This window comes from Rhinoraja longicauda, chromosome 8, assembly GCF_053455715.1.
Source record: "Rhinoraja longicauda isolate Sanriku21f chromosome 8, sRhiLon1.1, whole genome shotgun sequence".
In the NCBI taxonomy this organism is placed as follows: domain Eukaryota; kingdom Metazoa; phylum Chordata; class Chondrichthyes; order Rajiformes; family Arhynchobatidae; genus Rhinoraja; species Rhinoraja longicauda.
In genome coordinates this window covers 65,838,085-65,864,995 of record NC_135960.1, presented here as the reverse complement: position 1 = coordinate 65,864,995, position 26,911 = coordinate 65,838,085, and the positions used below count along the sequence as shown (strand labels likewise).

General features: G+C 41.2%; 1 protein-coding gene across 2 annotated transcripts in view; it reads right to left on the bottom strand.

The window, feature by feature from the left end:
* Positions 1 to 17,960, bottom strand: part of plcl1 (phospholipase C like 1) — a 170,813-nt gene extending 152,853 nt beyond the window's left edge. For both annotated transcript variants that reach the window (XM_078404159.1, XM_078404157.1), the window contains exon 1: positions 17,358 to 17,960. In XM_078404159.1, the coding sequence (XP_078260285.1) occupies positions 17,358 to 17,648 (291 nt within the window). In that variant the 5' untranslated portion in view covers positions 17,649 to 17,960. The remainder of the gene's footprint in view (positions 1 to 17,357) is intronic.
* Between the last annotated feature and the right edge of the window lie 8,951 nt (positions 17,961 to 26,911).

The following is a 26,911-nucleotide window of genomic DNA, read 5'->3' as shown; positions in this document are numbered from 1 at the left end:
AATTGTTAGTCTGGCACCACCAAAGACCTGAGCATGCCAGATTATCAGTTTTATTGTATTTATGATAGAAAGTGCAGCAAAGAATCACTGGACTGATTCCTGGGATAGTGGATTTTTCCAAATGAGAGATATTAAGCAGAACATTTTTGGTTTTAGAAGAATGAGAGATGATCTCAGTGAAATAAAATAAATACATCAACCTAAACACAACATTCTTGACCACCAGTCTTCTAGCTGAAAGAATATCTTCTACAAAATAAACTGTATCAATTAGTCTCTTGACAGTACCTTTCAAATCAGGGGCCTTGAGTACCAAAGATGGACCCACACAACACCTGTAAATTCACCCACATGTCACATACAATCTTGACTTGGAAACACATCAAGCTCCTACTTCAGAGCTGGGTTTAAATTCTCAAAGCAAAAATGTTAAACTCCCAAAGCAATGGCATTGCATAAGTACTTTCATAAACATTCTACATTGATTCCAGAAGATGTCTCATTTTCAATAGGGAATTCACAGATGTGCAATTAAGGACACAAAGTGCTGGATTACCTCAGCAGGTCAGGCAACATCCCTGGAGAACATGGATAGGTGATGTTTCAGGTTGGGACTCCTCTTCAGTCTGAAGTCTAAAGTCTGACGAAGGGTCCTGACCCAAAACATCACCTATCCATGTTCTCCAGGGATGCTGCCTGACTTGCCGAGTTACTTCATCACTTTGTGTCCTTTGTAAACTAGCATCTGCAGTTCCTTGTTTCTACGAAGTACAATGCTGACAATGTTGGCTTTGTCAGTGATACCTATATCCCATAAAATAATTAAAAGATAACTCCTACTTAAATATAAAAATATTTGAAAGAATAACAGTTCTTATTAACGGTCTTAACTCAAATTTTTTTAAAAAATTTAAATGAGTTTCCCTGAGCTCCAGAAAAGATTCTGTATTACAATTACTGGGGCCTCCACAATTACATCATTCAAATGTTTCAGGCCTTAAGGATGTTAGATCCTCATATTTAATCTTCCCTCATCTTATATCATTTAAGTACCATTTTTCTTTTACATCATAATACCACTTCACGAATCAACTCCCCTTTAATAATGAATAAATACATTAAATATCTTCATTTTTTTAAACTGCTTGATAAATTGATCATTCTTTCCCCTTGATGATAGCTTATTATATTTATTATATTACCAACACATATTTAAAAATAGCTTACTCTTCTTGGATATTTCACCAAATTCCTCTTGGGTTGCTCATAACCTTTTGTTTTTGTTTGCTTTTCAATATCAGAATAGTCTGTCATATTTACAATTGTATCTAACCCCTTTATTTATCCATAAAATCCTAAAATTGTTAGCAGTTTTCTTTTCACGCTGTCTTTACTTGTTCATTTACAAGGTGGCCATCTGTGATAGGTTTGGCACGAAGTGGTGATCATGAATTGTCCTCGAGATATTGTTGTTCAGGTAGCTTATTGGCAACTGAGTGGTTGTTAGACTATTTCAGAGGTAGATTAAGAGATCTGGGTTCAGAGGCATAAATGAGCCTGATTGGGCAAGGAAGGCAGATTATCTTCACTAGAAGGCTGTGGTAAACCATATGCTGCTGTTGTGATCACCGTTATTTACACTTGACATTCATTACACATTTCTTTAATTTCCTGATTTAAATTCCACAGCTGCCAAAGGGAGATTTAACACTTATGTCACCATGTCATTAGTCTAAACCTACGGATTACTCGTGTTGATTTACGAGTGTGTACATCTATTTTATCTCCTACATCCTCATATTTTACTTGCGTAGCATACGACCCAACAATATGAACATTGAATATTTCAATTTGAGATGGCACATCCACAACCATTCTCCCCATTCCAATGCACACCCATTGCTCCCACTATCCTGCCCCCTACCTCACATCCTGTCCCCTTCCACACATATATCTCCCTTTGGCTTTACATTTGACACCTCTTCTCTCCTTATGCAATATGCTTTCTCATATCTAGCCTTTGTTCAACCATCTTGACAATCTAAAACCCCTCACTTTATCCATCTTTTTTCCCCTACAACAATCTGTGTGAAGAAGTTACCGAGCCAAAGTGTCGTCTATCCGTTGCCTTCTGAGTTACTCAAGCACTTTGTGTTTTACTCAAGATTTCAGCATGTGCAGTTCATGGTTTCTTTAAAATATATACTGATCTCTACTGCAATCTGTTTTGTCACAGACTGCAGTGGAGAGGCATTGGGAAGATTGAAGGGGTGGGAATGAATGGTGTGAGAAAATCAGAACCATAATTATTAATATTCCAAATATTCCTGTAAAATATCAGCTTCCAGTTTCATGAGTTTATTTCCCATATTCTGTATTACATGTCATTTTTTAAATAAAATTCTTTGTTTTAAGAGATAGGGTGAATAATTTGGGGAACAACCTGTCTATGACTACTTAATGTCTTGTTACTTTAATTTCTACACATTACATTTATGCAATTGTCAGCTATTTTTGGGTTGTTTTATTTTCCCAACCCGTCCAAAGCAGTTTAAAAAAAAATGTCACTTCTGCATTGAAACATTTTGGCAGCCGATCCTTATACATTCCAGTATTTGCCATTTGACCCAAAGGAATGCCAGTGACTAAAATGTTATCTCCGTTCCTGATGCCGTTTCTTTTAACACTTACATATTAATCATTATCCTTCTACACTCTAAAAACTGGTTTCCATATCATTCATAGTCATTTCAGTTCTCCCTTTACTTAGACTATATCATTGATTTCCCAAACCAGACATAATAATGAAATTCTAATGCCTAACAAGGCACTATTGCCAAAAGTAAACAAGTGAAATTATTTACTTCCTCTTCACTAAAAAATACATTGACTGAAATTAAACATTACGTCAAGCACAAGCACACTGATATGTACCACTGTATTTTATCTACTCCAAAAGAAAATAATTACATTTTAAATGACAAAGGAGTCAATTTCATCCAGTACTATATTAGCATATCCTATTCTCAGCTGGCAGCTAGATTTCAAATGTCAAATGATCACATGAACGTCACCCGAAAGCTTTTGCTAGTCTCATTGTCCAAAGTAAAAATTCACTCCTCCATTTATTGAGCAACTTTCACAGGAGTAGCTGAGGAGGAGAGTATTGATGTGGTGTGGGGTGCTGACTAAAGCAATACACAGACCACTACATCAATTAGGCAGCATCGTGCTGCTTCTAAAGAGACACAAGAGAATGCAGATACTGGAATCTGGAGCGAAAAACAAACTGCTGAAGAAATTAGGCATGTCAAGCAGCATCTGTAAAGGCAAAGGGATGGTCAACATTTCGGGTCAAGATCGTGCATCATAATGGCACGGTGGTATAGCAGTAGAGCTAGTACCTTACAGCGCCAGGGACCCGGGTTCGTTCCTGACTACGGGTGCTTGTCTGCACTGAGTTTGTACGTTCTCCCCGTGACCTAAGTGGGTTTTCTCTGAGATCTTCGGTTTCCTCCCACACTCCAGACGTACAGGTTTGTAATTTAATTGGCTTGGCATAAATGTAAAAATTGTCCCTTGTGTTTATAAGGTAATATTAATGTGCGGGGATCGCTGGTCAGTGCGGACTCAGTGGGCCGAAGGGCCTGGTTCCATGCTGTATCTCCAAACTAAACTAAACTGTGAGAGTGTAGAGGGAAGATGGCCAGTATCCTCCTTCTCCCTAGTTTTTCTTTTTCTTATCCGTTTCGACCCATCAGCCACCAACCTCCATCTCTAAACATCCCCCTTTGGCACTATCTACCCGCCATTGGTCCCTTATCTGGTTTCATTTATCACCTTCCAGCCTCTGTCTCTAAACTCCATCCCTCCTCCACCTGGCTTCATCTGTTCATTATACTTAGTTTCTTTTATCATCTATGGACCGCTGTCACACACTCCTCCCTCTCACTTGTAGGTACCGGCCATCTTCCGTCAATGCAAGATGTCCATCCAAAAAGTTGATAATTCCTTTGCCTCACAGATGTTGTTTGACCAGCTGAGTTCCTCCAAGAGTTTATCTTTTGTAGGTTAAGTAGTAGAAATAGTTGGTACAAGGGACTGTTTTAGCTTTCAGAAAGAGTAAGACTATTAAAATAAATGTAAAAGACAACTCTGTGGTAAGTGACTTTTTTTATAGCTTTACAAATGTACTTTACTGTAAATCTAAATACATCAGTGTTTAAAATGTGTTTGGAATTTAAATGCTATTTTAAAATTGAAATTAACTTTAAAATTAAGGAGCCTCCAAACCAGTTTGTGGAGATTCCTTTCATTGATTGCCCTTATTAAAGAGCCTGAAAGTACAAATAAATACTAATCACTAGAAACTCAGTCATCTGGTACTGCTTACTCAATTGAAAATGAACTTTTTACATTTCATATCACTTCCGAATTTCTGGAAAGCACTTACTGAGTATGACTTAGTTACTTTTACTTATTGAAATAAATTCTGGAAGTAAGTTGTTGAGGTGGACATTTCATCTCCTTTTCTTCCATGGCTTCAATGAGAGATACATGTTAAGTTTCGGTTAGAGATACTGCACGGGAACAGGCCCATCGGCCCACCAGCTTCACGCTGGCCAGTGATGACCCATACACTGCTTCCATCTGACACACTAGGGACAATTTGCAGAAGCCGATTAACCTACAAACCTGCGGTATTTATTCACAAAATGCTGGAGTAACTCAGCAGGTCAGGCAGCATCTCAGGAGAGAAGGAATGGGTGACGTTTCGGGTCGAGACCCTTCTTCAGACTGATGTCAGGGGGGCGGGTCCCCGCCCCCCTGACATCAGTCTGAAGAAGGGTCTCGACCCGAAACATCACCCATTCCTTCTCTCCTGAGATGCTGCCTGACCTGCTGAGTCAATCCAGCATTTTGTGAATAAATACCGCAGGTTTGTACCAGCATCTGCAGTTATTTTCTTACACAACCTACAAACCTGCATATCTTTGGAATGTGGGAGGAAACCGGAGCAATCGGAGAAAACCTTCACGGTCACAGGAAGAACATGTAACCTCCGCACAGACAGCATCTGAAGTCAGAATCGAACAAGGATTCTCATTCAGTAAGTATATTCATACCAAAGATGAATAGATGTTTAGACTAAAACAGTGATCAAGGGTTATGTGGATTGAGAAGAAAAATGGAATTGAGATCAAAGATGAAATCCACTGTGATTTTACATAGTGGCAGAAAGACTTAATGGACCACAATTCTGACTCGAGCATTTATTTCTTATAGTGCTTAGGATGCAATTTATAGGAGAAAACAAAGAAATATTTAAGTTGCAGGGAACAGAGCAATTAAATTTGAGCAATTAAATCTCTGATCATAACTATTATATTATGTGTAACATATAGCAGAGAATAAAAAACAGGTTTCAGAACGATTACAAAATTTATCATTGTCACAGAAATGTCTGAAAAAAACTTATTTGACGAATTCTCCCACAACATATTTTTTAGAATTGAAACGCAAAGCCTTCATTCTAAAAATGATTTAAATTGGTGTCTCGTCTCGGCAATCAAGAGAATGACAATCAATCATTCCTACAAAAATAATATTCTTCCACTAGTGCCACAGTTACAATTAAATTTTCACTACCCTGTTGGTAAATATTCTGACTCACAACTGCTCTTTTGCATTGTTGTCCTGCTTTTAAATCTTTGCAGACTACAAGTACTCATTTAAGTTGCAGCAAACGTTTAAGACAAATATCATGTTGCATACACCTAACCAGGAACCCAGCTTGGTTTAATAATGGTGGATTTGCTTTTCATGCTGTGCTCACGTCCTGTCACCAAATTTCAAATATAACTGGGCTCAGATGCCTCAAAGTACCATGCTGCTAAAAGAGACAACACCGTTCAATAATGCATCTATTCTGAAGGCAATTTTGATACCCATCTCATTTGTGGAAAGCATTTCAAATATGCGACAGTGTAATTACTTTTCAAATAATTATTGTGCTAACCAAGCAAAAGGACAGGAGAAATTAACCTATTTTTCTTTTGTCACAGTGTCACTAGGTTATCTTCAAGGCAATAAATGGTACAGAAAGATTGACGATTATCTGAAATTCAATATTCTTGTCAATACTGCTCTTCATGAAAGGCTTGTATTTATCAGTCTACAAGTACATTCTTGGATGTTTTACACATCAGAATAATGAGGAACAAAATAATTACCACAATTAGATTTGTCCTTTCTTGAATGTCGTTATTGTTGCAGCATCTCTAAAGTACCCTGGGATAATCTCTTTTCCCTAGTTTAGGAGTTGCGGTTATGATTTAGTGCCAGAAGTACAGCAAGTTTTAGAACTGCAACAGGAATAATACCTGCTCCAGAGGTGGTGTTATTTTTGGTTGGCAAATGGCCTCTTCCGACTCTTGTCGGTCTGTAGTAGTTGCATCAATAGATCAGATAGTGTACTGTGGAATGGAGTCAAGGACACTTACATCAAGGACAGGGTCCTAGTTGAAGACTTCATCGAAATGCTGTTTCCAATAGGTGTTAACTGCCTTTCTGTCCTTGAGTCTTTATTCTTGAATCTCAGCTGTTTTGTCTATTGGGTGTTTTGGATATAAATGTTTTTGACTGTGTGTGTGTGTGAAGAATCTATGCATCACCTAGTTACTAGATTTCTTGCAAACTACCCACCAATTGGTCATTAGAATACGGGGTTTTGTTGAAATTTGGCGCGTGGAGCTGTTACTTTTTAAATTCCTTTGAGGCTAGATCATTTTTACAACTGCATATATAGTTGATTTGCACCTAGACGTGCTGATCATTCTGATCAAAATAGGCCCGGTTTCTTTAAGTTAAGGAACATGTCTTCTATGGTAAACTTCAGTACAATCTATATGCTGCAAGTGCTTTGCATCTCCTATTGTTTGAAAGTTATCACATTCTCTTGCAGCAGTGTTTCTGTTGCCACTATTGTGTTGAGGCTTTAATGAACTGACAGAGCAGACCAGGCAGTGGTCAGTCCAGCAATCATGAGCACACTGTGGACATTCGAAAAGTTTCTTATTCAGCAAATAATGTAACCTAATAAGTACCAGTTGCCAGATCAAGAATGCTGTCATGAAGAGTTGTGTTTGCCTTTCTGAAGAAACTGAGATTGGGTAGGACAAGACAATTCAGGAACAGGACTTCACAGAAGTTAGTTTTCCTCCTCTTCCCGAGATCTGCATCACCCAATCTCATCACCACATCATATCTTCAGTCATCTAAGCACCAAGCTGGTGAATTATATTACCATAACTCACCATGTATACATTGCTCTCTTTTAAATTATTCCTTAAAATTTACCAATTTCATGAAGGCTTTAGCCACCTGTTCTAACATCTTCCTCTTTGTCTCCTTAGCTATATTGGAGATTGGAGATTCATACTTCAGCTCACTGAATCCGTGTTGGTCAAAGTATTCACTTTTACTATCCCAGTTTCCAACACTCAGCTCTTAGCCTCTGTGCCATGGTGTTTCAAGTAATATAAATACTTCTTAAATATTATGAGAATATCTGCCTCCATCTCACTCACAGAGCAATTTAGATTTCAAAAATCAGTCTGGATAAAAAATATCCGTCAAATGGAGTCTAAATCTTCTATCCTTTATCTTAAACCTATGAGCTGTTGTCAGCCGAATCACAGGCAATGATGAATTATAGAGCACAGGAGGGAGATAGAACACCTGATTTAGTGATGCTACAACCACAACCTCTCAGAACAAGTCTCCGTCTGTACGGAGTTTGTACGTTCTCCCCGTGACCTGCGTGGGTTTTCGCCGAGATCTTCGGTTTCCTCCCACACTCCAAAGACTTACAGGTATGTAGGTTAATTGACTGGGTAATATGTAAAAAATTGTGTGTGTAGGATGGCGTTAATGTGCGGGGATCGCTGGGCGGCACGGACTCGGTGGGCCGAAGGGCCTGTTTCCGCGCTGTATCTCTAAATCTTTTTTTAAAAGACCAAGAAACTAATTGTTGTTTGTCTGAGTTTATGTGGGCGGCACGGTAGCGTAGCGGTAGAGTTGCTGCTTTACAGCGAATGCAGCGCCGGAGACTCAGGTTCGATCCTGACTACGGGTGCTGCACTGTAAGGAGTTTGTACGTTCTCCCCGTGACCTGCGTGGGTTTTCTCCGAGATCTTCGGTTTCCTCCCACACTCCAAAGACGTACAGGTATGTAGGTTAATTGGCTGGGTAAAAATGTAAAAAAATTGTCCCTAGTGGGTGTAGGATAGTGTTAATGTATGGGGATCGCTGGGCGGCACGGACTTGGTGGGCCGAAAAGGCCTGTTTCCGGCTGTATATATATGATATGATGATGATATGTGCCTGTGATGCTGCAGCAAGCAAGATTTTCATGGCATCGTACTTGTTCATATGACAGTAAAGTCAACTTGACTGGTCTTTCGACGCCTCTGTGAAAGAGAAAGGTTTCTCACTAGCCATCTTATCCATGTCCCTCATAATTTTGTAATTTCAGTCAGATGTTCTCAACTTTCTCCATTCCAATGAATATAAACATTACTTATCCTGCTGAAATGCAATCTTCCAAAAAATATCCTTATAAATCTCCTCTGAAGCTTCTCCAGTCTCTCCTATACTGGCAACCACAAATGCACATAGTACTCCAAAATAGATCTAATAAGCAATTGTATGCGTCTCATATCCTTTCTTCACCACCTTCTTGGATCCTTGCCCATGTACACAAAGAGTCCCATGTTCCTCGGTCCTTTCTAAGGTCTAAACAAAACACTAACAAAACATCCTTGCATTATCCATCCTCCCAAAATGCATCACCTCACATTTTTCAGGATTACATTGCAGAGTGGTAAATGGTAACGAATAAAGGCAATCACTCCAAAACCACGACATTGGTGCAGGGAAATTGGCAGCTTACAACCCAGCGGTATGAATATTGATTTCTCCAACTTCAAGTAACCTTTGCATCCTCTATCTCTCCGTTCCTTCCCAGCCTGGTTGTTATACTAGTTTCACTGTCATCCTGTTTAGTTTCATTGTCTGCATAACTCATCATGACCTAGCCCACAGCCAACAATGGACCTTTGAGGGCTCCACCTTTCCTTAATCATCATTACTTTTGGCATTTATTTCATTCATTTGTTCTATATCTCTCTATATCACCGCCTATATCTTTCGTTTCCATTTCCCCTATCAGTCTGACCCGAAATGCTGCCTGACCTGCTGAGTTACTCCAGCATTTTGTGAATAAACCGAAACATCACCTATTCCTTTTCTCCAGAGATGCTGTTTGACCCGCTGAGTTATTCCAGCTTTTTGTGTCTATCTTCAGTTTAAACCAGCATCTGCAGTTCCTTCCTGCACTGAAAAGCTTTATATTTTGCATGCTATCCAATCAGAACAGATATACTGTACATAAATACAATCATGTCAAGCTCAAGTACAATAGGTAGAGCAAAGGAAAAGATACAGAGTGCAGAATATAGTTCTCAGCATTTTTAGCGCAACAGTCTCTGAAACAAAGTCCAATGTCCGCAATGGAGTAAAGATGAATTGGATAGTACGCTCGCTTATGGAAGAATAGTTCAGTGATGGACTATCTTCTTGAATTGTTCTAGTGCAGTGTGTAGTTATTATAATTCCCAATATGCTAAAAGATAGCGAGTTCCAGAACAGTAACCTGGCAACAATAAACCCCCAGGAACGAGATTACAAAGAATAGTAAACACTGCCCAGTCCATCACGGGTACCGACATCCCCTCCATTAAAGGTATCTATAGGAGGCACTGCCTCAAAAAGGCAGCCTATACAGTAAACCCTCGCTATAATAGACTACCGGGGGGGGGGGGGGGGGGGGGTGGCGGGATGGTGTCCAATATTACCAATTGTCAGCAATAACCGATTCAAGGGGTAAACAAATACAGTGCTGATGGAAAAACAGCCAATAAACATACACTACACAATAAACAGTAAAGAACACAAAGATCTGAATGTCTTTGGCTTTGCAATGTGGGAGGAAAGATAGAACCACTGCAGTAATTCTATCCTCTACACTGAAATGTCCCTAGTGTGCAGGATAGAACTAATGTCTGGGTGACTGCTGGTCGGCGCTGTGTTTCTACGCTGTATGTCAAAACTAAACTAAACCAAGCTAAAATGGTTCGAAAACTGTATTTAAATGTGTAATTCTCCAAAGTATTCAAAATGCTTTTATTAGTGCAGTAGCAAGGACAGGAGAAGAAACGGAGCAACATCAATGTACAGTGCCTGCATCTCTAAAACTAAAGCAAGAATTGCTCCATTCACCTCGTGGTCATTCCATGAAACAACAAACTACAACAGGATCAGTCTGCTAAAACCAAAATCATTTTAAAGAGGTCTGTTATTGCAAGGACTTGCTGTATCAAATATCTACACCACCCCGACAATTCTCTCATTTCTCTCCTACCATCAGGAAGAAGATATAGGTGTCTGATCCTCAGGTTCAAGAATAGTTTCTTCCCAACAACCAACCAATGCTAACCTCAACTATGAACTTTCTTGGGTTGCACAACAAACTTTGGATTTTTTTTACACTGATATTGGATTTTTGCTTATTATATACAGTGCCTTCCATAATGTTTGGGACAAAGACCCATCATTTATTTCTTTGAGATTTGAGATTTGTAATAGAAAAAATCACATGTGGTTAAAGTGCACATTGTCAGATTTTAATAAAGGGCATTTTTATACATTTTGGTTTCACCATGTAGAAATTACAGCAGTGTTTATACATAGTCCCCATATTGTGGAGTACAGAGGCAAAGAAATAATGGTGGGTCTTAGTCCCAAACATTATGGAGGGCACTGTATTATCTATCTGTTTTGTATTTACAGGTCGGTCACACTGCAAGTAAGAATTTCATCGTTCCATTGTCAGTATATATGACAATTAAACTCTCCTTTGACTCTTGATAACATTCCAAGTTAGTACAACGTGTACCTTTCAGGGAACTTACAGGTACTACTGTTTTCATGAGGTGATAAAATCACGAGTTTTAAAAAGTTACTGTCAAAGAATTAGTTGTACTGCACTTTTTAGACAATACTCAACAGACTAAAGATTAGAATGCTAACAAAAGCTTAGAATGCTGAACAAGATGCACTTAAATCAAACTGCTTCTTCAAGTTGATGGAACTTCATTCATTCATGCATTTACCTTTTTCATAATATTTGTGATGAACCTTAAAGATTGTGGAAAGGTTTTACATGAGTATCTTGCTGTGTTATACAGTTTTTATGTGCAAGCTCCGGTTAATTTTCTCATCAAGGGTCCTTCATGGGATGCCAATGATGGAGATTTCTGCGACTAGCGATAGCCCAGAACATCCCACCGAATATGTAAATTTAAACTTGCGTTTTGGTAGTTCACAAAAGCACATCTAAATATAATTCTAATCTTTTATTGCCTCCTGTAATGAATGATGACACGAGGGGACAAAAAAACTAGCAAGTGTCAAACACCATTTTCACTTTACTAATGCAGTCATTATTACCTGCATCGAAGTGAACATCTATTTGGTGTATTTAAGATAGAGCGCATCAATAACAATAGGCTTCTTAGTTTGGTTTAGAAATACAGCACAGAAACAGGCCCTTCAGCCCACGCCGACCATATATCACCGGTTCTCATTAGTTCTATGTTATGCACGTTCTCATCCACTCCCTACATACAAGGGGCGATTTACAGAAGCCAATTAACCTACAAACCCAAAGCTGGAGTAACTCAGCTGGTCAGGCGACATCTCTGGAGAAAAGGAATAGGTGATGCTTTGGGTTGAGACCCATCTGCAGACTGAGTCAGAGGAAAGGGAAACAAGAGATGTACAAGGCACAAGGAATTGCTGATAGAGGAATCGCTATACACATTCGATCCTGGGACCGAACGTTCCCTCCCCAACTCTAGGCTCCCTCACCCCTGACTCTCAATCTGAAGAAGGGCCTTGACCCGACACGTCACCCACTCCTTCTCTCCAGAGGTGCTGCCTGTCCCGCTGACTTACTCCAGCATTTTATGTCTATCTTCGGTGTAAACCAGCATCTGCATTTCCTCCTACCCATACCGACCTTTCTGTGCTGGGCCTCCTCCATTGCATGAGTGAGGCCACGTGCAAACCGGATGAACAGCACCTCATATTCCACTTGGATAGCTTATAAACTAACAATATGAACATTTAATTCTCCGTTTTTAAGTAACTAACCTACAACTCCGTCGTCGTTTCTCCCCCCCCCCCCCCCCCCCTTTTCCCACTTATCTTCCCTGCGCCTCTCCAGGATGAGCGCCTATTTCTCCCTTTCTCCTTCCACCTATAACCCATCTGGCATCACAATTCATGCCTCTTCTATCTGCCAACCTCTTCATTTTTGTCCAATCATCTGCCAGTTAAACACCGCTCCCCGCCTGTATCACTTGCCACACTTTCTTCCGTCTCACCCCCTCTTCCAGCTTTCTCCCTCACCCACATAAGTCTGATGAAGGGTTCCGACCAGAAACGTCGCCTGTCCATGTTCTCTTGAGCTGCTGTCTGACCCACAGAATTACTCCAACACTTTGTGTCCTTTTTTGAAGGCCATTTTAGAAAGGAAGTGTCTGCTTGTCACAGTGCCTCGCAGGGAAACCAACATCGTCACAAGGAGAATATGCAAACTCCACATAGACAGCACCAGAATTCAGCATTGAATTCATTGAAGCAACAAACCAACTGCTCCATTACTGTGCCATTAGTTTGATCTTGAGTCTTTCATTGATCCTGATTTTTGCCCTGAGCTCTCCTCTCCACTTGTTTGAAATCCATCACATTTCGAGATTCCCCCCCTCCGTTTTAAAATCTAGACATTCTTTCTCATTCCTGAAATATTCCTTCACTTACTGTGTGTATACTCCCCAATTAAATGAGAACTTATGACACTTTCAGTGTTAGGAATGGACTGGTTCTTTAACTAGTCTGCGGCACGGTGGCGCAGCAGTAGAGTTGCTGCCTCACAGCACATGCCGTGCCGGAGACCCGGGTTCGATCCCAACTATGGGTGCTGTCTGTGCTGAGTTTGTACGTTCTCCCCGTGACCGAGTGGGTTTTTTTCCCCCCCGAGATCTTCGGTTTCCTCCCACAGTCCAAAGACGCACAGGTTTGTAGGTTAACTAGCTTGGGTTTGTATACTTGGTATAAGTGTAATTTGTCCCTAGTGTGCGTTTGCTTGTGTTAATGTGCGTGGATCGCTAATCGGTGCAGTCTCGGCAGGCCGAAGGGCCTATTTCCGCACTGTATCTCTAAACTAAACCAAACGTCAAAGCAGCATCCTTCAACGATTGAGATGGTTTGAGTGTATTTATTTTTAAAGTGCCCTTCAATGAAAAGAATTTAATTTGAGAAGTGAGCAGAGATCAAAGGTTAAAAACATTAAAATACTTAACCGTTGTACAATGTGGGTAGTTATGGTTGACAGATTATAGGAATGATCATTAATACTTGTTACTCAGAAAGATTCCATAAAATTATTCATTGTAAACATTATTTTGTGAATTGATTTTTGTACCACTTATGACAGTTGGTCGTTTGAGACTTCCTAACTGTTCAAGTCGACACACATTAGAACTGTAACTAGGTCATGGGACCAAAACAAACTGGAGTTATCTCACCCATTTTATCTACAACAATGATTTGATAATAAATACTACTACTGCTCAGACAGTGAAAGTAACATGCCGTTGAGTTCAACATGGTCCCAAGGGACAAATTTTATGAGAATAGTCTATTCCAAGCAGCCAACCAGTGAGGTTTCAAAGTTGGCACGGTTATCAACATCTAAAATCTAATCTCTTGGCCAGCAAATCAATAGATTTAAATGGGAATTTTGTTTCTGTTCACCCTTTTGATGAAAATCTCAATATTATGTGGGAGATTCTGTCTTCCGAACAAAATTATGACAGAGGCACCACACAAGTGTGTTTTCCTCGATACGAAGAACAGAAAAAAAGCTGGCGCGATGCTGCAGTGATATCAGTCAATCTCAGAAGTTTGCACAAAAATGCCAGCAGCTCTGCACATCAGTTCTCATGCTCTTCAATATTATTTTAATCCGGGAGACAGTGGTTAACACATCCATGTAAAGCTCTCTGGCTACAGCCAAATATTGCCCAATTTTTATTAATTAACTTTCCCCAGCCCACCATGAACGATTGAGCACAATTAAGAATGGGGTGTTATTTGGAGGAAAATAAACAAATTGATGATAAAATGCAGTCAAAATGAAACTGTAAATAGAAAATATTGAAAAGAGATGGAAGAAAAGGGAAAATGTAACTATTAAATGAATGGCAATGTTAAGATTTGTACCATTATCCTTGCAATCAAATGAGAATATTAATAAAAATGAAAATCTGGTCTTGAAAACAAATCTCTGCAGCTACAATCTTTATTAAGTAATCTGCCAAATCATAGTTTATCCACTTTTCTCTACTCCCAACTACTATTAATCCCAATCTGAAGAACTACTTGTGCTTTTATTATTTCATTTTTGTGTTGGTAAATAACAACCTAGCAGCAAAACAAAAAGACACAAAATGCTGGAGTAACTCAGTGGATCAGGCAGCATCTTTGGAGAACAATGATAGGTGTTGTTTCGAGTCCCGACCTGAAATGTCCCACTCCATGTTATCGAGAGATGCTGCCCAACCCACTTAATTACTCCAGCACTTTGTGTCCTTTTTTTGTAAACCAGCATCTGCAGTTCCTTGTTTCTAAAAAAAAAGCTGATTTGCTCTATGTGGAACATGCACAGAATCCTGATCTGGCAATTCTATAGTAAAATGCCCTACTAGCCTCTCCACTCAATAGATGGAGATGTGGAGCAGTAATCGAAAACTGAAGCTGTGTCATCTTATTCCCAAAATGCCCTGTATAAAAAAATATTGAATTTGTTTTTCCAATCAATGAATACGAACAATGAACAGTACAAGGGACAACATAATCTGAATTGTGCAGGAAGGAACTGCAGATGCTGGTTCTGAATTATATCACTGAAGATATTCATTCGGCCAGTACTTTGTGTCTTAAACCTCTATCTTAGAAAATTGCTCAGTCAGAATTTCCCCATATCTAAAAAAACCTTAATTGGAAGTACCATGGATGCCTTAAGTAGATATAATGTGTACCACAATAATAATCTTTCTGGTCGAACCTCATACCAATGTTTAGGAAGGAACTACAGATGCTGGTTTAAACTGAAGATAGACACAAAAAGCTGGAGTAACTCAGCGAGACTCGACTTGAAACGTCACCCATTCCTACTCTCCAGAGATGCTGCCTGTCCCACTGAGTTACTCCAGCTTTTTGTGCCCATCTCCCACCAAGTTTCACTGTCAACATTTGCAAGTAAATAATTACCATTTCAACGGGTTATTGCATGTTATCATTATCAGGTAAAGATGAAACCTTCTTGACGGATAGGGAAAATAGACAAAGAAATTGAACCAACAATTAGCAATAATATGTAGGAACATGAGCAGGCTATTCAGACCCTGGATTCTCTGTCATTCACTAAGCTCACGACTGATTCAGGATTCAGGATATCTTTATTTGTCATCCAAAAAACACGCTTTTTTGACGAGATTTCGTCACCCACAGTCCAACAATAAGAACAATAAAATAAGCAAATTACACAACCCCAACCAACACAAAACACAAAAAAAGAAACATCCATCACACTGATCTAGCATTCCTCAAATCTATTTTCTTTACTTTCCTCATAATTGTGGATTCTCTTGCTGATCAGAACTCTCATCACAGCCTCCACTCTATGTGGTAAAATCCAAAGGCAAGCTTGAGAAAAGAAATTCTTCTTCATATTACTAGTCTTAAATAGGCACCCCTTTATTCTGACCGTGCGCTCCAATTCTGGAATCTACCATGAGGGGAAACATCCCCTCTGCATTTACCCTTTCAAGATCCCCAAAACTCTTGTTTGTCTCAATAAGAACACATCCCATTGTTCCAAACTCCGTTGAGTGCAGTCTCAGCATAGTTAAACTTTTATTGGAAGGACAATCTTTCCACACTTGAGGTTATGCTAATGAAACTTCTCTGAACTGCCTTCAATTAAATAAATTGATTGGGGGACCAAAGGGTTTGCAACACTCTAGACGTGGTCTGATTAGATTTTTTTACACTAACAGAAAGCCTTCCATATTTCAATCTTTTTAAAAAAGGCCCAACATTCTATTTACTTACGAAAGTTGTGTTTTAGCTTTCAGTGTTTTTCTCTCTACGAGGACCACTAAATTCCTTTGTATAGCTTTTACGATTATACTTTTTGTTCCCCATTCCATATTCTACTCCATTCGTCACTCACTTAATAGATATCTGTAATACCAATATGAACGATAACTTCAAGTAATGTTGGGACATCACTATGAATCTAATCTTAATGTTAGGTCCAAGAAATGCACGACCAAAATAATTTTAAGTAATGGAAAATTACACAGCTACGATACACACTATGAAAAGCATTTTAAATAAAACTGCAGTGTTTAAGTATTGTTAGCACACAACACACAAAACTTCAACTTTATTTTAACATACCTCATGGATCCAAAATAACAATGTATTGAGTACGGAGTTATAAAATATAAAGGAGAGAATGCAAGCATCATAATAATTTACTCCAGCATATCTGAATGAAGTCTTTGATTTAGAATGCAAGCTTAAAGAACTTCAGAACATATTGTAAGGAGTCTAGAAAAGCTGTCCACATAATTTTGTTTTAAATGCCACGAATGATCATGATAGATACCTGTATAATTCTTGTTAAGGAAAATAAACATTTCTGTTGATAAAAATGAATGAGGAATTAACTCACTAGGTTCAAAGGAGCTTAAATCATTGCATCCCTTTCAACATAACAAATATGCAGGAGCAATCAAGTGTAACTGCACCAACATTCCATGTGCTTTATCATAAGGCTTCAAGATCTCAAACCTTTGACATGGCATCTTGGCAAAGTCAGAGAAAAGATTGTGGCTGGAGAGATGATTGCGATCTATTCACTTTTCCCAGACATATTTCCAGCAGTACCAAGGGAACTGCTTGCCGCTCCGCTCAGTTGCATTAGGGATGGTTTCCAACAAAATATTCCATTAATCAGACACTACTTAAAAGTGCAATAGAAATTTAAAAAATGCATTTACATCTTGCGTTTCGCTCAACAATTCACACCGCGTTAACTTTGCAGTAGAGTATATTAATTGTTGTTAGGGGCCAAAGCTCTTGGAATAGAAATGACATACCTTAATGATGCTGCTCCTTCGAGGTGTAGTTTTGGCAGCCTCGATAAGGGAAGCTTCAACGTCTCCTGTTGCTGCTGCTGCTGCTGATCCTCCAGGACTAAAGCGATCCCCAGCCGCAGAAAGGGCCCTTCTCCTGCTCGTCTTCCCGCTTGCAACCACGCCAACACTTTCCAAGTCGCCTTCTTCATTGGTGCCCCAACCTTTGTTGGAATCTCCAACTGGTTCGGGTTCGCCCGGCACCTCTTGAATATAAAGTCCACTTTCCTTCCGACCTTCCGCCATTTTGTACATAAATTATAAGAAATAGAAAGGAAAAACTGCTGCAGGTAATTGTTCTACTCTCAACAAAGTCTTCCAGCAGCAACGTTGATAGGCGAGACTTCCATGCCTGCCTGCCTCCCTCCAGCTGTCAAAGTACAACCCACTTCGCAAAGCAACCCACAGCTTTAATTTTAAAAAAAGGAGACTGCCCCATGAATTGATGCGATTGCCAAGTTAAATATGCAAATGTTTTACAGATACTTGGCTATAATTGCAATGATTAAAAGGATGAAGTTTGGTGTGCTGGGAGCTGACACTGCCTCCACCTACTCTGCTTGCTGCCTTGTGCTCTCTCGTGTGAGCGTGAACGTGAGCGCGAGGAAGCCTGCAAACCCAGCTGCTCTTTGTGATTGACGTCACCTCCCACCAGTCACCATCCCCGGGCCGGGCTCCGGAGTTGTTCACAGTTGCTCGCGGTGGAGGAGGAGGAGGAGGAGGAGGAGGAGGAGGAGGAGGCTTCTTTCATTGCTCATGAAAGAACGTTACTGATTATTTCAACTTTTCCAATTGAAATCGATACATTGGTAGTGTTTTATTTGTCGGCTTTATTTTTTTTTTTAATGCAGATGCAATTTCCCCAATGGGGTTCTTTAATACTTTAAGCAGTTTCGATTCAAATTGAACTTTGCAAGACTTAACTCCTGCTTTCTAAGTTCTTTTTTTTCGCTGTTTATTTTCTGGGGCGGGATGTTTGATGCAGCATTTGCATCATGTTTGACATCGAGACAAAAACTCCCGGTTTTAGTTATTTTAGTCGTTTAAAAAAAAGTTATCCTGGCTGGTAATGCTCCACGAAACATACGAGTTACTCCACCAGTTGCGTAACTTCATCTATCAAGTGTTTTGTGTTTATTTTGGAAGATGCATCAAAATAGCTTAAAGGCTGTTTGGTTCTTTGATCGTATTAAAACTCTTTCTGCACAGAACATGCAATGTTAACAAAACCACGATCGCCCTCTAGCTGCAACACTGAAGTTCAGAAATGTTTGCTCGATGGGAGAGAGAGACACGTCCTATTGTTCAGAAAAACTGTCAAGATAGTTATCTACGGTTTATCATCTCGACCTGTCTTATAACGTCTTAAAATCTAAAACTTGGTCTTTAAACAGTTGAAAAATGACTTGAAATTCAAAATTAGAGGATCATTTAAATATTCCAGTCTCGATTAACGTTAATGTGTGAATATTCTTCAAATGTGAAAATAGTCTAAAATAAATTATTTAAATGCCATTTGACCATTTTAAACAGCATGAAAAGCACAGTGAAAGTATTTTTTTCCAATATACAACTGATTACAATGTATTCGTGACCATGCACAAGTGAATTGTTAATTCCAGCTAGTACTTCGTGTTGATTATTTTTCTAATCCAGTTACAGTAAACTGAGTTTGCGTCATTCCTTTGGAATTCGAGCTTGCCCCGGTTCTGACTGGCCATCTGAAAAAGTAGATTTTTAAAAATTAGTAGTTAAATTGCACAACTAAAACTTATAGCATTAAATTGCTACCTTAAATGGACAGGTTGTCACACTCTTAAGACTTAGCTAGAATATCAAATCACTACGTCCTGCCTGTGAAGCTTCATTGACGTGTAACTCAAGCTTGCTTTCACCGTGCTAGAAATTCGGACACGATTAAATAAAATAGCTTGTTTTTCTGTCCTGACGCAATTTTAACAATTTAATGAAAACATTTGCCAGGTTATCTTTTGCAGCGCATTCACACATTGCGAAAACGGGTTTATCCAATACAATTTAAGGCAAGAGTAGGGCATTAGAGGGAAATAACACTTTGGATTGGTGCAAAGCAATACTGCTTAACGGCACAACACTGTGTAACTGCACATATATGTCTTTAAGTTAGGTTTCTAGATTTTTGTTGCGCAGCGCCGTTGTTGCTATTAACGCTGAAATCTAATGGTTTCCCCACACAATTCATAAAAATGACCAAAGAGAGGCTAAAAGCAGGTTAAACCTGCCCCACAACGGGATGTCCACATTCCCTCGGAGCTGCCGTGAATATTCAGCGATCTACAGTACTACCATGTCTTTGCCGAGATGGGCACATCAAATGACAAATCCTCGTGGCATTCGTGGACAATTTGCTAAAAAAGCCTGCCGGGAAAGTAAAGAAACAGAACAAAACGATCATCAACGTGTGTGGTCAATCCCCCTCCCCCACCCCTCTTCTGTGCGATCTAATGCCCTGATGGGGAGCCCTATATCATTAGTGACCCCAGGCCGCCAGAGGTGCGGTATGATCTTGGAGACAGAGAAGGCAGCAAGCCCTCTGTCGTACATACCATTTAAAAAACACAAACAATGAGGTAGCAAAGGAAAATAGTTTCAAAAATATTGTCACAAATCTTGCAGCTGTTTGATAAAAATATTAAACGCTTAACTGTGATTATAATTTTCATCTTGTAGGCAATTTTAGCAAAGTGTGATCATTTTGTGACAAAGCGGCAGGTTCCATCTTTCAGCTTCAAATTTATGTCAGAATGTGTGGAAATGGACTTTGCATGAAAAGTCATTTTATTACATCTGTTATGCTCTGGGGCACACAGGAACTGGACTCAAACGCACGACTCACACATAAGAGTCAATTTGGAGAAAATAAAGGCGTTCTTTAATTTTCACATTAAAGAACACTGCGATTCGAACCAAAAACTCTAAACTTACTCAGCTACAAAAACATTAGTTACAAAAATTACTTACTAGCTATACTACGACTGAGAGCACATGAATCACAATACGAACTGGCACAGGACAAAGGGAGGCGTGGACTATATATACATGAGGTAAGGGCACACAGGTGGAAACAATCAAGGCGGGGCTAACAATTACAATGGCAGGAAGTCAAAGGACCTGAAATGAGAATCTAAACACAGAACATGACACAAGACTAACAGATCTGACGGGACATTACAGTACCCCCCCCTTTAGGACCGACTCCTGACGGTCCAGGCTGGTCAGGATGAGTCTTGTCAAAGTCGTTGATCAATGTTTTGTCCAAAATGAAGCTGGCAGGAATCCAGCACCTCTCCTCAGGACCGTAGCCTTCCCAGTCGACCAGAAACTGGCGACCGCGACCTCTCTTGCGGACTGCAAGAAGTGCCTTAACTGTGTAGACCGGACCACCGTCGACGAGCCGGGGGGGTGGAGGGGGCTTGGAGGCGGGCACGAGTGCACTTTCCTTGACCGGTTTTATTTTGCTGACGTGGAATGTAGGGTGAACCCTTAATGACCTGGGGAGTTGTAGACGGACCGAAACAGGGTTAATGACTTTCGAAATGGGAAATGGACCCACGAACCTTGGAGCCAGCTTTCTGGCATGGACGTGAAGTGGCAAGTCCTTTGTAGACAGCCATACCTTCTGGCCTGGGCGATAATGCGGAGCGGATCTGCGGTGGCGGTCGGCTGCCGCTTTCATCCGGGACTGACCCCGGAGTAGAACCCTCCGAGCTCCGTCCCAGATTCGGCGACAGCGTCGGATCATGGCGTGGGCAGAAGGCACCGTCACCTCACCCTCATAAGCCGAGAACAAGGGGGGCTGGTAGCCGTAGGCACACTGGAAGGGTGTGAGTCCCGTGGCAGCCGTAGGAAGCGTGTTGCGTGCGTACTCGACCCAGATGAGATGGTCGCTCCAGGTGGTCTGGTTCTGCGTGATCAGACAGCGCAAGCAGGTTTCGAGCTCCTGGTTCATCCGCTCAGTCTGGCCATTGGATTGCGGATGGTAACCAGAAGACAGGCTGACGGTGGCACCTATGAGGGAACAAAACTCACTCCAAAACTTGGACACAAACTGAGGACCTCGGTCCGAGACAATGTCTGTAGGGAAACCATGGATACGGAAAACGTGAGACATCATTACCTCTGCCGTCTCTTTGGCAGAGGGGAGCTTGGCCACAGCGATAAAATGTACCATCTTTGAAAATCGGTCTACCACCGTCAGGACAGTTGTGTTACCTTTGGAGGCCGGCAACCCAGTAACAAAGTCAATGGAGATGTGGGACCAGGGCCTCTGAGGGACTGAAAGTGGGTGCAGCAGGCCCGCTTGGGCTTGTCTGGAGGGCTTGCTCCTTGCACAGACAGGGCAGGCGGCCACATATTCAGCTACATCCTTCTCAAGTGAAGGCCACCAAAAACGCTGTTTAACCACAAAAACAGTTCTCTTGGCACCTGGATGGCATGTGAGCAGGGACGTGTGAGCCCAGTGGATTACCTGGGAGCGCAATGTCACAGGAACAAATAAACAGTTAGTAGGACAGCCACTAGGTGCTGGAGTCTCATCATTAGCCTGCTTCACATCTGTTTCGATCTGCCAAGACACCGCTCCTACCACACGGTTAAGTGGCAGGATGGGTTCGGGTTCTCTGGTATCAGGTTCAGGGTCATAAAGTCGGGACAGGGCGTCTGGTTTTGTGTTCTGGGAACCGGGCCTGTAAGACAGAGAAAAGTTGAACCTACTAAAAAACAGAGTCCATCTGGCCTGACGTGAGTTGAGTCTCTTGGCTTTACGGATGTATTCCAGGTTCTTGTGATCTGTCCATACCAGAAAAGGCTGCTCGGCCCCCTCCAGCCAGTGCCTCCACTCCCCCAATGCGGCTCTGACCGCCAGCAGTTCTTTGTTTCCGACATCGTAATTTTTTTCTGCGGGGGTCAACTTACGTGACAGGTAGGCGCAGGGATGAATCCGGTTGTCCTTCTCCGCTCTCTGGGAAAGTACCGCCCCAATCCCCTCGTTGGAGGCATCCACCTCCACAATGAACTGTCTCTGGGGATCTGGGATGGTCAGAACAGGAGCGTTGGTGAACACTGTTTTGAGGCGCTGGAAGGCGGCTTCGGCCTGAGGATTCCACTGGAACTGGGTCTTGGAAGACGTGAGAGAGTGCAGAGGAGCAGCAACAGCACTGAAGTCTCTAATAAAACGTCTGTAAAAGTTTGCAAATCCGAGAAACTGTTGCACCTTCTTTCTGTTAGTGGGGGTGGGCCAATTGGCCACCGCACTGACCTTACCAGGGTCCATCTGGATGTGGTCGGCCGATATAATGTAGCCCAGAAAGGACATTGTGTCTGCGTGGAAGTCGCACTTCTCGGCCTTCACATACAGACGGTTAACTAAGAGCTTCTGCAACACACACTTGACATGACGCTCATGAGACTGTATGTCTGGAGAGAAGATAAGAATGTCATCAAGGTAGACAAAAACACACTCATTGAGAAATTCCCTGAGGACCTCGTTCATAAAAGCTTGGAAGACTGCGGGGGCATTGGTTAACCCGAACGGCATCACCAAATACTCGTAGTGCCCGTTAGGGGTGTTAAACCCAGTTTTCCACTCATCCCCCTCTCTGATTCTCACTAGATGGTATGCATTCCTTAAGTCTAGTTTAGTGAATACTTTGGCTTTGTGCAACAGTTCAAAAGCAGAAGACATCAAAGGAAGTGGGTAACGATTCTTGATCGTAATCTCGTTTAGGAAGCTGTAATCTATGCAGGGACGAAGTGACCCATCTTTCTTGCCCACAAAGAAAAACCCCGCACCTGCTGCCGAGGAGGACGGGCGAATAATGCCCGTCCTCAGGGAGGACTCAATGTACTCATCCATCGCCTTCCTCTCGGGGCCGGATATGGAGTACAGTCGCCCCTTGGGAATAGGGGCCCCCGGCAGCAGGTTGATAGCACAGTCGAAAGGTCGATGAGGAGGTAGGGTGGTGGCCCTGGACTTGTTGAACACCTCCTTCAGTTCATGGTAACAGGGTGGAACCTTCAACAGATCGGGATAGTCATCATCATCATTAGAAATCTTTATTTCTTCAGATTTAAGAACATTTATTCCTAAAACCGCCCCGATCTTCCCGTAACTCACCCCTTTATTCACTGGTTCAACAAGACATGATTGTGTGCACTCAACCCCCCATCGTCTGATCTTACCAGATCGCCAATCAATCTGAGGATTGTGTTTCTGCAGCCAAGGGAAACCAAAGACCAAGGGATGTTGAGCTGAGTCAAACAAGTGAAAAGACATTATCTCCACATGGTTAGCATTGAACATGACTTTGACAGGTTCTGTACGATGAGTTATCTCAAACAACTGACGTCCATCTAAAGCGCTCGCCACAATAGGTTGCAACAAGGGCACAGATTTAACCTTATACGATCGAGCTAGAGTCCAGTCCATGAGACTCTCGTCGGCTCCGGAGTCGATCAAAACCCCCCGAGTCACAATTTGCTGATTCAGAGTGAGGGTGGCCTGTGTCAGAGGTCGAGGAGGTAAGTCCGAAACGGGGAATTGGCTCACCAGTGTCCTCCTTTTCACTGGTGAGCCACCCCCTTTTACCGAGCAGTCGGCCAGACGGTGTCCTTGTCGACCGCAGTAAAAGCAGGCTCCGTCCTTCAGGCGGCGCTGTCGCTGCTCCGGAGTCAGCCTGGTTCGTCCTAGCTGCATGGGTTCCTCCGACGGCTGAGAGGACGCTGTTTTCTCCGGCCAGCGATGGACAGGGAACGATGACTTCTTCGGTGTGAAGGACCCGGAGGAGCGCCCCTGGTGATTGGGAGGACGATCAGCAGCCTGGTGTCTTTCCTTTTCCTTTATCCTGTTATCGACACGAATAGCCCTGGTAATTAATGTCTCTAGGTCACTGGGTAACTCAAAAGGTGAAAGTCTATCCTTTATAGCCTCCGACAACCCATTCATGAATGCATCCACTTGTGCAGGCATATTCCACCCACTGTCGGTTGCAAGGGTTCGGAAGTCAATGGCATAGTCTATCACTGGGCGAGTGTTCTGTTTTAGCTGCAGTAAGACTCGGGAAGCTTCCTTAGCAGAGGAAGTGTGATCAAAAATACTGCTAAATGTTCTTTGGAAGAGGTCTAGATCCTGGCAGACTGTGGAGCCCCGAGACCACTCCGCAGTGGCCCATGCTGCGGCTCGTCCTATCAAATGGGACACAATAAATGCTACCCTGGCCTGGTCTGAGGGGAAGTGTGCAGGGTTATGCTTGAAGTGGAGATCACATTGTACAAGGAATGATCTACAATTCACCGAGTCTCCAGAGAACTTATCTGGTGAAGCCAGGCGTAGAATCAGCGTGGGGTTCACAGGTGTGGCCGGAACAGCAGGCGGATGGCCGGCTGAAGGTTCAACGTGAGCCAGTGGAGAAGCTGCCGAGGTTGGGTCGAGACGAGCCAGAACCTGATGGAGTTGTACAGCGAGGTGGTTAATCTGGGTCGTCACTGATGACTGGAACTCGCCTTGTCTATCGTTCAGCTCGCGCACCCCGTGACTGACTGAGCGCAGCTGCTCCTCCTGGTGCTGGATCTTAGTGCCCTGGTTGGCAAGGGCTGATTTCCAAATCTTAGAGTCGGCTGAGTCCATATTATGGCCAGTTCGTTCTGTTATGCTCTGGGGCACACAGGAACTGGACTCAAACGCACGACTCACACATAAGAGTCAATTTGGAGAAAATAAAGGCGTTCTTTAATTTTCACATTAAAGAACACTGCGATTCGAACCAAAAACTCTAAACTTACTCAGCTACAAAAACATTAGTTACAAAAATTACTTACTAGCTATACTACGACTGAGAGCACATGAATCACAATACGAACTGGCACAGGACAAAGGGAGGCGTGGACTATATATACATGAGGTAAGGGCACACAGGTGGAAACAATCAAGGCGGGGCTAACAATTACAATGGCAGGAAGTCAAAGGACCTGAAATGAGAATCTAAACACAGAACATGACACAAGACTAACAGATCTGACGGGACATTACAACATCTTATGTATGAATAGTCATTTTATTACATCTTATATCTTCCTGCTGTACATCCGACATTGGATGTACAGCAGGAAGACATAAGATGTAATAAAATGACTAGTCTATAAAAATTCGCAGTCAAATTTTCCCATTAAGCACATTTCACCCAGAAATGACCACTAGTCGAATCTAATCTGAATGTTGACAGATGAAACCGCTGTTGGAGCCTTGAGCAAAACACAAAATGCTGGAGCATCTTAGCGGGTCAAGCAGCATCCATGGAGGGAATGGAGTCTTAAGAAGGGTCCTGATCTGAAATGCTGTGTGCCAATTTCCTCTATATATACTCCCTGACCCACTGTGTAACTCCATCACTTTGTGTTTTGCTAATCAAATGTTAATATAAAAACTCTATGATTATAAATTTTCTAAATAAATAATGATAGCAAATCATGTATTTGTCCATGCAACATATATACAGCAACTGCTCATTGCCTTCAAATGGCAACAGATAACTTCATAGTTTATGTATTTAGCAACCAGGTGGTTGCATCAGAATATATGTGGAGATCCCCAAACTTTTTTTGTATAGGTGAACAAACTTATTCTGCATTAATGTTCATAAATTAAAATTGAAAACAAATTACATTGCAAGCAAATCTCAATGAATATTACTTTTTGAAACTAACACAATATGTAACATGATATCAGATCATAGTTTCAGATTTCTGAGATGTATGTTGTCCTTAGAAATGATGTAGATGTATACCAGTAATGTCCAGGATAGAGGCAAGCTACAGGTTCTATTGTATGCACAGTTTATGATTCAACAGTTCTTAATGCTTCCCTTAATTTGCTTTTTTTTTTTTTTTTTTTTGGAAAAGCATATGTACAAATAGAAATAAAAGACACATTTGTTACAAAGTTCTTACATAGCTTCAATTTTTAAAATTTTAAAGAGAGAAAATAAAAAATAAAGAAGAAAGGAAAAAACTATAAACTATTGGGAAGAGAGAATAAAAGGATTAAAAAAAAGATATAACTATAAAAATTAAAGGGAGTAGATCCGGGAGACAATAACCACAGTTGTACATCCAACCCTTAACTCAAGTTTCAACTTTTAATTTAAAATTTTTATTTTAGTCCTGTGCCAAACCCATTTACTTTTCTAAAAATTCAATAAATGGAGACCATATTTTAAAAAATAACTCAGGTTTGTCAATTAAGGCAAATCTTATTTTTTCCAAATGCAGGTCTCTGTCATTTCCGTAGTCCACATTTTAATTGTGGGGGTTATTGTTTTTTTCCAAAATTTAAGTATTAATTTTTTCACAGTTATTAGACTGTAATCAAGAAAATGTACCTGACTTGTTGTAAAGTTTGTAGTATGTTCTGATAATCCTAATATAATTAATTTTGGATCCGTATCCAATTGCTTGTTGATAACTTTAGAAACTATTTTAAAAAT